We start from the raw sequence: 13,886 nt of genomic DNA, 5'->3' as shown, positions 1-13,886 counted from the left end.
TATCAAAGGGCCAAACGAATCTGGAATAAAGTCATAGTGTCAGTGACAAAAATTTAAGCATTTTGTTGGTAACATAACTGAAGAACTTAGCTGTGAGCTCCCTAAACTATATAAGCTGTAGTAAGTCACAGGTCATGATTGAAGTCTGGATTTCGTCTGAAAACAGTTACAAAAGTCTGACTTTAAGAGTATTTACTGAGTGGATCTTTTTTCTACTGGTATCCTTAATTCACTGGAAATATTTGTATGTCATTCATGGAACTGATGCGAGTTTTCACAAGGGTGGGAATAAGATGAAGACAAAACCTATGTTACGTGGGATGTAATAATAATAATAATAACAATAATAATAATAATAATAATAATAAAAAATAATAATAATAATAATAATAATAATAATAATAATAATAATAATAATAATAATAATAATAATAACATAATCTTCATACTTACTGTTATATTGTTAACTGTTTATAACATAAACTGAATAAACATAAATGATTAAAATTAAGATAAAATATCAATAAAATGTGATAATATGGTTAATTAGACAAAGTTTTGTAATGAAAATTTTAAAATTTTTAAAATGATAATTCTAGCGCATTTGGTTATATAGGCCAAAGTGTTAATTCTCAGTGATTGTAAATAATTAAATCTTAATATCCAGCACCCTTAGAGAAGAATGTAAATAAACGACAATGAACAAAATTGTGTTTCATACATAAACAAAACTGTTTTCAATCATGGAAATTAAGGGGAAATAAAATGTTCATTTTGGTGGGGGGAGGGGGAGCAATTATCACATTTGAAAAGGGGTGGAAAAAAATCATCTCACCATAATATATTCATAATCCTCTCTAGTGAAGTCTATATAGTCTCTCCATGAAATGTATTGGGATGTTTTCATTCTGTGTATGAAAGAACGCTTGCATGTTCATGTGCTGTCCCTAGTTTTACCAAAAAAAAAGAATCTATCTATATATATTATAAGCTATTACGCGTGTAGCTGAACGCATCTCTCTTCTTGTTTTCAATATACAATGGTGTTGATCCTCAATATATAAAAAAAAAAAAATTGTAGCTGTAGCCCTCGTCCTTTTCCCAGATTTAAATACAAATAGATATAAATCCCCACAAAGGCCTCGTTTCAAAATTCACAAGCTTTAATCTCTCGAGCTAAATGTTGAGTCAAATTCAATTGGAATTCAGTGTTGATCACTGCATAAATATACTGGCAACTGAATCACTATAGCATCGAGGTGATCCTTCTTTGTCATTTCTACACGAGTGCTGTAAAGTAAACATTGGATTTGTTCAAAATCTTCCCATACCTTTTCTCGCACTAATGCCTCAAAATTTGTTCATTGTTCCTATCTGGCTTCATCACCTCATTCCTGACCAGTACCAATCCTCCCTCCTCATACAGTAAGCCACACATCTTTATATATAATATATATTAGGATCAAACCCCATTTCCCTAGGTACAGTTTAGAAAGCAACTGTCGTTATCATGATGTTTCAAAGTTTATGATTACAGGTTTGAATGCCCAGTGAAAGAAAAATAATAGAGGTAAACCTTTCATATTATAAGCACTGATCATACAAAACTTTTAGACAGTCTCTTCGTATGGCTTCTAAAAACTGACTTAGTTTCCCTTCAGTAGTGTTCTTATTAAGTGTATGTTAGAATTAACCACTCGCAGGCTTCCTCTGTACAGACTGAATTCATTGGCTTCTCCAACAGCCAGATCTATCTATCTCTCTCTAGCAGTGTTGTTGTTCTCATACTCTAGTTTGGTCTCCCGTAGCTTCCAAAGTCTCTATTGACATTTGCTCGTTGTATATCTCTTAGTGCAACAGACTTTGTGCTTTCCTGGTAATCTGACATTTATCCCATTCGATTCTATACATTCATAGCAGTTGTTCCTGTCATTGCTTTTATATATATCTCTCTATTTTTTTCTATATATATATTTACCCATAAGCGTTCACAGGTAAGATTTAATATCTATCTGCTTCTAGATATGACTGTTAGATATAATGGAACCTTTAGATATACATTCCTGGTATGCTGCCCAACATTATGATAAAATAACCACAAAATGATATCTTGACTAATTTATATGTTTTCAGAAGTTGATCATGTACTTGTATATTTCACTGTACTGACCCTTCCTGTGAGGGATGTAAAACCTTATCTGAGGCATGTTGTTGAATATCTGAAAAAAAAAAACTATTTGTTGAACCTCTGAACTTCTCTGTAGCACATTCAAAGTGTGCTATAAGATGAATGATGGCCACGGCTCTCAGCGTTTTGCCAAGAGAGAAAGAGATGGAGAGACAGAGAGAATGAGAGAGAGAGAAAAAGAGATAACTCCAGTATTTCTCGTCTTGGCTAATCCAAACCTGGAGTCTGTGGCCAGTGTAGGAAATATATATATATATTCACGTTTTAATCTTATGTGTACCATGTGAATAGCAACACGAGAATGTTATTTTTTTGTGTTGGAACAAACACCTCTACATACAAACAAGAAAATATCTTTTTATATTTATGCTTGCTTTTCTGTTGTTGTGGTTTCTTACCTGCTTGTCTCATATTGCAGGAGTAGGCTATTTCTGTGTGTCTCAGTGTGCAATAAAAAAAACATATTATATATACATATCTCCGGTTGCTGTTGTTTTCGATGTGTCTGTTTTTTTATATTACTCAGTTTTACAGCGTCTTTTGTCGGTGTATACAAAGCATGTAGTTGTGGTGTGGGAATTGGTGTGTTTTATATATATATAAATTTGGTGTTTCTGGTGTTGTCAAGCATAAATTCAAGAGGATGGGGGGGAAAGAAGACAGCATCTGGGTATGCCCTCCTTTTTCCCTCCCATCTTCCCAAGATAGCTTCTTTGGAAAAAAAAAAAGTTGCGGCAAATGAAATGAATCTAAACAAAGCCAGAACTATTACAGCATCCATACAATGCTTTCTCAAGTTGTCCACATGGAAAGTACCCAAATATGCTTAGGGATCTCATGATCTTTCTGTGCAATACAGAAAGACAGGTTTGCAATTCATGTTGTCTCATAAAAGTAACTCCTCAGAATAATATTGCTTTTCAGTGGAAATAAACAAGAAAATTTTTTCACAGCTTTTGTAAAATCTTACACAGATGAGATAGGTTAAGTTAATTTAGGTCAGTTTAGTAGGTTAGGCTTGGTCCTATATAGTTAAGATAAAGCACTACATCTATTGCTAGTGATACATAAACTGCATCGTATTGTATTTAACATAAATTCACAAAACAATGTATCTAAAGAAACTGTTTTCATTATACTCGTACCTACACACCATTACAAAGTATCAGTCATTTCAACGTATCTAATGAATTCACTTTTAATATCTTAATAGGATATTTAATATATTTATAAGGTATCGAAATAAGTATAATGATAATGGTCACTCTTGTCTACTGTACATAATGTTTTGCTAAGCTATGGATGCAAAGTGGTTCTCAAACCTTTTTAATATATCTTTCCACTTCTTTTTTATATATATTTTCTTGTAAGTGTATCATTATGCATAAAATTTTCTCTTAGAATGTGGCTTGGAATAATATAAACTTTTTGTTTTTGTTTTTTTTAACTGAATCATGATGTCAATTTTTTTTATTGTCTGCAGGTATTGCTTATGATACTTCTCCAATTTTTGCAACCCCAGAGCTTGTTAGATTCTTGCCTCAGATTTTTTGGATATGCTTAATTTGAAATTACGATTTCTCCTAATGCCAACCGTGCTTGCATTCCATATACTTTTTAAGACGAAATACCACTCCCAGACCTTCCTTTGCTTGACTGCTACTTGATTCTGGCATATCTGTTGCTGGTCTTGCGATGATTTACCCGAGTGCTCTAAAAAAGCACTCAATACGTTGCCAAGGGTCTTACCTATTATTGTAGTTCATGGTTGGTATTCATAATCACACGTTATTGTCTACTGACGATTTTTTTGGGAGAGGCATTGTAGAACTCTTTAGAAAACTGGAGTTTCATTTGTGCATATTTCAAGGTTAAATATGAAAATTCTAGGTAAGGCCATAATTGGCATCAATATTATTGTTTTTCATATAAATGTTCATTGTGCATTGGCAATATAGAAAATGAGTGCTTCAATGAATCAATTGTTCCTTAGCTCGACCAACATTATTCTTTCTCAATGTGCTTACCCTCAGGCTTTCAGCGTTTTTTGGTATATATACATGTATGTCCCCTCATGCTGTGCTAACTAGCAATATTTTACCAATGATGCCTCTCCAACGCATCAGATATTTTTATAGATATTTTTCCCAAGCTCAGTTTCCCAGTGTCTGTCCCCTGGCTTTATGATATTACTGATATTCTCGGTGTTATTCCTTTCATCAATGTGCTTCTGCCAAGCAAAGTATATCAAAAGCTGAAATTAAAAAATAGGTCAGGAAATTCACGAGTATGAACTTCTGATAATCATTTTCTCGCTTTCATTTTTACCTTAGTCAATAAGACTATGCTAAAAAACAGGATAAAATTATACAACTACCAAAATGCTGAATGTAGAAATCATTGGCATTTGTAAATCTAATTACAGCAGTTTTATTTTCAAGAGTTTCAAGACAAATGAGTCCTTTGAGGAATATAGCACACACCCAGACATTTTTAAGATGGTTCATTCCTAGTGGGTTAATGATAGATATATTCATTTGCATATTGGTAGATGAGATTTTTCGAACTTCCTGCATAACTTGATTCTAACAAATCAGATCACACGCAAGGCCAAGTTACTGAACATGGAAAGTCAAAGGTTAAATCCCCATCCTGTTTACCTTTTGGAATCTGAAAGAAGTGTCAAAAAAAGACGTCTAAGTCCACCCTGTTTTTAAATCGACAGCTTTTGGTATATTTCCCGGCTACGTTTCTGACATGTCGAAAAGATATTTGTGTTGCATATAAATGTTTCGTCTATTCTGTAAGGAACGGAAGTCTTGCTGATGCTTGCTCTGAGTGTTATCTTTATCTATATTCATAGATATATATCAATATACAGCTTCTTCCACAGTGACTTGGCGACAGAGTGTATGATTGGACTGTTTATTTGGGATAAAAAAAGTCAATGAGTTCTTCAGGAAATATCTATGTTTCTTAAAAACACCAGCAATTATTGTGAAATTATCTAACCATAGGCTGCATTTGACAGGCTACTTCTCCTAAGCATAGACGAGCAAACAAAATTGAAAGTCATTTTTTTAAATAAAATAAATTTCTTTAATCAAACAAATAAAAAAAATGAATGTTAAATGATTGCAAATGCACAAAAAACAATTAAATATCACCTCTGCCTTCTACATAGAATAATTATAATGCAAAACAAAAGAATTAAGGTCGATTTCCAAAAATCATCAGAAAGCTTTTCAATTCCCAGGACCTTTTTATGCCCATATGCAGCTTACGGTTAGACCTTAAACTTCTTGATGCTTCTTTTATGTTCGTAAATACAGACACTGTTTTGATACACACGCACTGTGATGGCAAACCAGCGAAGGGCTGAACATATGTAACATTTTCTAACGGATCACACGTTCTTGTATGTAAATCAGGCCAGTGAGCAAATTCTCGAATTCTGTACTCAGTGGATACAACAAGTTCTGTAGCTACTGAGTACTAATTTTTAAATCGTTTGAGACAATTCATTTTTAACATCAGAAGTTGCAGATATGATATCCATCAGCCTTACAATGGTTTTAGATTATTCCAAATTCTGGAACATCTACTCCAAAATCTCAGAACCACCCTCACGGTTTGCCATGACCTTGAACACCCAACAATGCTGACCTCAAACGCTTAGAGACGTATGACCACTTCCTAAAGGCAGTGCTTGGGTTAGACTCCCTGTCCCCACCAGCATGGTACTTAGTGCTCATATCTCAACAGGTTTGCCGGCCAGTTGTGCAAGAGGAGGGAAGGCAGCCAAGGGGGGTGCTGGGGGGTACGGGGTCAACCCCCTTGGCAACAATGCAGCAGCTCGTGAAATCACCTGGGAAGGTAGGAGCTCACCTTGTGGTACCTCTTGTTCGATTTTTTTTTATTATTTATTTATTTTTCCAGCTCACAGCTACGTTTGGATAGAAATTATTTATGGGTATTTATTTTTCCAGCTCACAGCTACGTTTGGATAGAAAATTTTTTGGGCGGGGGGAAATGAGACTGAATTTATGGGTATTTTCCAAGAATGAGTCTTATCATATTTCTCCAGCTCGGATCAATGTGTTTCAAATACCTCCTAAGAGAAATAAACATTAAACCTTTGATTTCAACTCAGAAAATATTTGAGACAGGATGCTTAGAAGTGAAACCAAGACCCGTTTAAATGTACATCTCAAAGAAAGGTTTTCGGTCATAAAAGTGGGTAATAAACTACTCTGTGTTAAAACTACTCCATTAAATGAGAAGGAACTGAAAGAATGTCTTAGCTAACTTCAATGGCTCTTCTTCTTCGTATCTTGACCTGAGAAAGAGAACGCAGAAAGTTATTGAAATGATTTATGTACATGCTAACCAGATATCATTTTCAAAAGTATTGATACCACTGCTATTTTTACCGTTTTTCTTTTTCACGTCCTATTGTCAAACTAAACAGAAGTTAGTGATTTACTTTTCCTATTCAAGCTAAGCTACAAATGCATCCTGATATATAGACTTACTATTCGACAAACTTAATATTATTGATATATACATTATTTCTTAATTTATTTCACTTTTTTATTTATTACCAATTAAGAAAACAATATATGATTGCAATTTTATTAATATGACTGAATTAATTATGAAGCAAGAGTTCAATTGCAGTAAATTTTTCTTTTCAGGATTAGTGGGTAGTTTCTTTATGCTGGATTCAAACTAAGAATTCGTAGATACTGGGTAGATCCATAACTTTAGGATTTTGACTTAATTTGTTTTGAAATGAAAGAAATACTACAGGGCTAAGAGAGTTCAACGACATCAAGTACTCGAGTTAATTCAGCAGCTTCGTAAGGTTTTCATAATGGGTTTAACCTTAGTAGATAAATTTCACTGTTAAGAATTTAGTTGTGATATTTCCCTCTTACCATTAAATTAAGTGAGTAAACTAGATCTAATAACTATTAAAGATACATTACTTGAGACACATACTAAAGACTGTAGATGTTTTAAGTCTTTAAAGCCATGTCTATAAATGTGTCATGGATAATGCTCAATGGTTTAACAATTGAAATTAAAAAATGTATCAATGTATGTTAGTGTTTTAGGATTAATTAAGCTTTTCATATTTTTAAATACTGAAGTCTGCTATTCTTGGATGTTAGAGAGGTATTCCAAATCATAATTTGAATACAGTAAAATACTATTGTAATTAAGCCAACATATTTTCCTTTGCTGTCAAATAATTTCATATATTTCTGAGATATCAAAACAGATTTTCGTTGCAAAGTGCAAAGTAGTATGGTATTAGGTATCATTCGTATGAATGATCTAAACCTTTTAATTTCATTTCAGGTGTTTCTGATCTTTGAGGATGAAGTCCACCTAGTTTTGAAGTGTCTCACTTTACATTCATTTATAGATATTTTGTATTTGCTACTGCAAATCTGTTTTACATTTTCTCTTTATTCTTCCCCATCCAGATTTTGTTTTGGCGAGCCAGCTATCTGCTCTGTGTTTCGGAGCACTCTTCGCCCTGTGCATCGTAGCCTGCTGCGCGTACAAGATCTGCGGTCCTGCTGAGGACATCGACTGGTCCTACAGATATTCCGTGTTCAAGCCACCCCCGCCACTGCCACCTGAGCTTCTGGATGAAATCTACACTGTGCCAGCTCCAGACAGTGTATCCAAGCATTCCAACACTGACGTCCAAACACCAAAAACCCCAAAACACTCCAGAACCAGTCTCACGTCGCAACGCTATAACGACACCCCGACGGACATAGAGAGTGTATACGAGAGCGACCGACCCACGGTTGCGTCAGTTAGCCTGGAGTCAGTAATCGATCACAGATGTGCAAACATTCGTCAGAGTCAGTTACCTAATGGGAGGTCCCTAGCCCATTCCTTAGGGAGCATAACTCCAGCCAAACCTCACAGATCAATTTCCATTCAGAATAATCTATCTGCTTGTAGAACTCCAAGGCTGCTGAGCTTTGGGTCTATGTTAGAAGGGAGACCGAGACTCCTGACTCTCTCAGCTCTGACATCATCCAGAGCAGTGAAGGAAGTGACGGGTCGAAATTTAGCCAACAGGCTAGCAGCCCACGACCAGCACGGGTCTACGCTAGACTTAGCCAGGGCAGCGGCCTGCTCTGTTCCTAGCCTTGCTTCAAGGTCATTCTCAGACCCACACACGAACAGAATATAAGAATGAAAGGAAAATGGAGCATATGATATCCTCAGTAAGAAATACTATAAACTTTGAACACTAAACAGGATGTCAGCCCTCAGCGATGCTCAATCTAGGTGCTTACCAATCTCCTGGCCAGTAACTAAGCCAAAACTAGTGCCTCATTTCAGAAGGAAATCACTGTCAAGATGCAATTGCATTTACATCATGTCACTGTTCCTAGCGAACGGGAGTGAGTGCTAAGTCTGAAAAGTGTTTAGCACCTTTATCTATTTGCAGACATTTAACAATATATATATATATATATATATATATATATATATATATATATATATATTATATATATATATATATATAATTAATGCAGAAATGTTTACCAACTTAAAGGTCAAGAAATATGCAAAGGATCCCTCCAATGATCTGATATTACATGATAAATTACAAAATTAGAAAGAAAAGTCTCGTCAGTACATGTAAAAAAAATATTTTGTATGAATACATACTAAGACCGTTTAATATATATATATATATATATATATATATATATAATATATATATATATATATATATGTATATATATATATATAATATATATATATATATATATATATATATATATATATATATATATATATATATATATATATATACATATATATATATATATATATATATATATATATATATATATATATATATATATATATATATACGTATGTATAAAACATTGTGTACGTATGTATCTGTTGCGCATGTGTTAGTGTACATATGTATATAAAATACTGAATATCTGAATAATGTATATAATGTGCACACACACACTTACATTACTGAATTCGGGTGTGTACAATAAAGCTAAATACTATACTCGATTGCTGTTGGTATGACCAACTACTAGAAAGAGAGATCAAGCAATATTTTCTGAAATAGATTGCTGTTAGTTTCATTACATACAGACTCTGTGTATAATAAATCTTACATTTATGCGTTCCTAGAACTGTAGACAAATTCAGTACAGCAATATTATTTTCCATTCACGGTAACTTTGATGGATGTTTACGTAAATATTTTTGTTTAATAAGAAGCTCGAGATTTGTGTATATGCTCTGTACATATGCTTCAGATTTTTCACAGTTTTTGAAGGCTTCAAGATTTAAGTGTCAAGAGTACCTCGGAATTTTTGGTGTGAATTTAATATTGTTAGGGAGAAACTTATAAAGACGATTTTAAACCCGCCATGTGTTGGCTGTCAAAGAAACAGAAAGGCTTGGGACCAAGTTGCCATAAATTTTGATAAGAACGGAGGAAATCGCGATTTATATCTGGCTTCGAATCAGTAGCGTAGATTACTATTGACTTCCACGGAAGTATAGTGTGGATTTTATAAGGTATGGTCATTGTTTCGTATGGTAGTTATATACAATATATAAGCATATGTAAGTGCATCTGTCAGTATATGCCTCTGTGAGTATACAATCTATACAGAGGCATACAATACTATATATATATATATATATATATATATATATATATATATATATATATATATATATATATATATATATATATATATATATCTATATATATATATATAATATATATATATATATATCACTTGATGGGAACAATTATGCACACTGGACATGAGAAACACAGTACTGTACTTGGTCAATCTGCCAAATCAGGTCGTCAACGTGTCCTTATTCCCAAAATCTTGAAACAACCTAGCTGATAAGATAGAGGAGAAATATAAGTATTATACATGGAAAGTAAAAAACAGTAGAGATAATGCTATATATTTTCTGATATTAGGTAAAGCAAACGATAGGCTATGAACTAGGAGTTTATATATATATATATATATCTATATATATATATATATATATATATATATATATTAAATATATATAAGTATATGTATACATATATATATATATTATATATATATATATATATATATATATATATATATATATATATATATATATATATATATATATATATGTATATATATGTTTAAATATATTTATAAGTATATATATATTTATATACTATATACATATATTATATATATATATATATATATATATAGTATATACTCAAAGTAGTTTTTTAGATATAGTTTTCAAAAAATATTTATTATCTAGATGTCAATATATCGATTATTCTAACAGTTCAGAAAAAACGTATTTTACAAATATCCAAATTTACAGTTTTTCCGACTTTGATAAAATTTAAAAGTATACCTGATCTGGTTTGGGAAATGAATAAACACTTCGATTGAAATACGAAGGGAAAAAAATAAAAAGTATATTTTGTAATAGAAACTGTTATTGTTCCCATTTTATAGTCTGGCTTTTATAAGAGAGAGATCTATGGCAATTTGGTTTGCAATAAATTCCTGCTTCATAACTTTGTTTGTGTCAAAGAAAGATGGTTTCCTGCGACTTAAAAAAAAAATGTCGTTGCGAGATACAAGAGTAGGTTCAGGCACAAACCAACACAGATGATTATTTTTCATAAAAAAAAAGAGTTACGCATTTAGATAGATTCCCAATGGGGGGAAATGACCAGTGTAGTGTTCCTCTATATTAGGGGTGTTAAGAATATAGTATAAAAAAAACTTATAGATTGCAAACAGATATTATGTACTTAGGTTATCCTCACAGTATATGTGTTTATACAGCCACGCATTCACATGCCGTACTTTCTCACATGTGTATGCGTGTTTGGGTTGCATACAAACACATCCGGAGTATAAATAAATGTATTATTCAAACGAAGAGAAACATTCTAGTTTTTTCTAGAGAGAAAGTAAAGAGTATTTTAGAAATCGTTATATTTACGAAGTATTGATATAGAAAGATATATTATGTACGTGTAATTCTATCAGTTAAAGAGACTTGGTTTTGGAGGTTGAAAGGGCTTTGAGAAATATGCATATATATATATTTATATACTGATTGACATTTTGGTAGGCCAGTTAAGAAAAGTGAAGGAAGTGTCTGTGGGTGGGTATTAAGATCAGCCTATCATGTTGCATACCTGTTGGAGACACAGTTCTACAGTCTCAAATGCCGGAGTCATATTTTGGAAAGTTGCCAACATAAATGAAACAGTATTGATACCACTGAAAAAATCTTCTGGAGAAAAATGCGGAGAAAATCCACTTGGAAAAAATCTATAAAAGAAAAATATATTTGACGTATTATTGAAGTAATAATTGTATGCTTCTGAGATGTGTTGAAACTGTGCAGAAAACAGGCCAAGAATGAAAGAATTTTTCGCCAGAAGTCAATTAGCAGAATCTTTTTGCAAGTGTTATGAAAACACACACAGACAAAGGAGCAATGCTTTTGTAACGTTACCGTGAAGAAAATACGAAGAATTGTCATTTTTTTATTGATTAAAATAAAAAACGTCTTAGAAATCGCTCCTACAAGAGTTGCTGAGACTCAAGGACCGAAAAGAATCACCGTTTCACCGATCTGGTTCAAATTGTTGTGTTTAAGCAGACAGTAACCCCTCCAACCCCCAACCCCCCATCCCCATCCCCCCATCCCCCTCAACTCCCGTCTGGGAAGTGTCATTCATATAAGTGTGACGCACATCCAATTTCGATTCTTCAGTGCACCGAATACAAAGTTGTTTTCAGATGTTTTTTTGAAGCGATGTCTCTTCTTAATTAACTTTCTGTGTGTGTTTATCGAAAGGCATTCATTCATGACCTACTACAGGCCGTTGTGGAGGAGATTGGAATGAGAATGATGAAGGTATGTTTAATAAAGATTTAAAAAAAAAATAAAGAGAAGAGGAATAAAGAAATCACAAGGATGAGAAGTGTTTTCCTGGTTATACCTTTCCTATGTGCACGGAGCGCTTTTTGCATGCTACATAAAGCTTCGGCATTGCTTCTATAGACGCCGCCACCAGCTATTGCTTGCATCGCTTTTTTTGAGCTTTTTTTATTATTTCTGCTACAAGCATGATGATTCTGCCAGCTGCTGCTACTGTTGCTGCTGCTGCTGTCAATGCTGCATGGGAGAAAAGGCATAAGGACTATTTCCTGATCCATGAACAGAGACAAGAAACACAATTGGTACCATGATGTAAAAATTGCTAATAAATCCAAAAAAGAAAAAAAAATAGGAGAATAGTGTATTTCGTCTATGTATTTCGGGTTCGATTTTATTATGTATGCAATACTTGTAATCATTTCTAAGGTAGTAGGGCAGTACCAAAGTATCTCATACATTAGTGATATATATATATTATATATATATATATATATATATATATATATATATATATATATATATATATATATATATTAGAAAATCACAGTATATGCACGTGTCATAATTATATTGTAAGTGAATACACAGGATAAGGACAGGAAGACATCATTTCCCTGTGGTATTCCGCTTATGTATATGTATACTACTTTCATGCATCACTAAAGTATTGAGGAAACAAAAAAGATCGAGACTGGTTTCATGAATTACAATTAAGGAAGCACAATGTTCTGTATAATTCTACAAGGGAATACGTGTATATATAGCTTATACATGTTCAAATAACTTCTTTGGAGACTTTCCTTCAATTATACAGCTGCTTATTCTCTTCAGGTGGAAAGTGAAGAGGAAGATAGAGATGATGAAAAGAACTATTTAGAGAGAAACAAATTAAACACTGTATATATTTGACCAGTAGTATTACAATCTCCTTCATGGAAACGCATGAAGAAGGGTGTGTTGCTACTCGTGAAATATATTTGTGAAAAAAAAATAAAAAATCAGTAGAATAATGTTGCAGTTGTCTCCAGAGTTTGGTATGAAGACATTGCAATGCTGTTGATAATATAGATAGGGGAAATAATTTAACAGATTTTTTTATTTAAAAAATAAAGTCCGCAGTAGTATGTTTGTTGTTCTCTTCAGCCTGAATCAAATGATCAAGTTGGGGAAACGTTTCCTGTTTAGATACATAAATACGAGTACAATTGCGGACTTGATTTTTCCATTTAGCATTACGAGACAGTGATGATATCAAATAAATTCTTTATATTGTAGTGTTGCAGTTTTCTTCACGGTGGATTGTGAAGAGGACTGTAATTTTCATTTTACGAAGGCAAAATAAATCTAATAAGAAAACAAAACTCTTTATCAATCTAGTGTAGAGATGCTTTCTCCTCAAAAGATATTGAGAGGGACTGCGTCGCTATGCTAGAGAAGGTATAGGTAAGAATTAACAGCGTTTTCAGGATATATCATTAAAATGAAATACCTTTAAAACTCTTAACGTATTACAGTGTGTGTCTGTGTGTGTATGTGTGTGTGTGTGTGCGCGCGAGCGTGTATGTGAGTTTGGCGTGCGTGGAAGTGTGTGTTGACTACCGTGCAAATGCTAACTAAAAATAACTAAAAAAACAATTCCATATAATCTGACGTTATCCATACCTATGTGTACGATGCTACAAATATCTCTTAACTG

At 33.1% G+C, this 13,886-nt stretch overlaps 1 protein-coding gene across 1 annotated transcript; it reads left to right on the top strand.

Annotated features, from left to right (window-relative positions):
* The first annotated feature begins 447 nt into the window (after positions 1-447).
* LOC135201097 (uncharacterized) lies at positions 448-8,708 on the top strand. Its single transcript, XM_064229991.1, has 2 exons — positions 448-6,064; positions 7,684-8,708. The coding sequence occupies exons 1-2, from the start codon at positions 5,926-5,928 to the stop codon at positions 8,409-8,411; spliced, it is 867 nt and encodes a 288-aa protein (XP_064086061.1). The 5' UTR covers positions 448-5,925; the 3' UTR covers positions 8,412-8,708.
* Positions 8,709-13,886: the final 5,178 nt, after the last annotated feature.

The sequence above is a fragment of the Macrobrachium nipponense genome, chromosome 27 (assembly GCF_015104395.2).
Source record: "Macrobrachium nipponense isolate FS-2020 chromosome 27, ASM1510439v2, whole genome shotgun sequence".
In the NCBI taxonomy this organism is placed as follows: Eukaryota; Metazoa; Arthropoda; class Malacostraca; order Decapoda; family Palaemonidae; genus Macrobrachium; species Macrobrachium nipponense.
The sequence above is the reverse complement of the archived record's forward strand: the minus strand, read 5'-3'. Positions and strand labels throughout refer to the sequence as shown.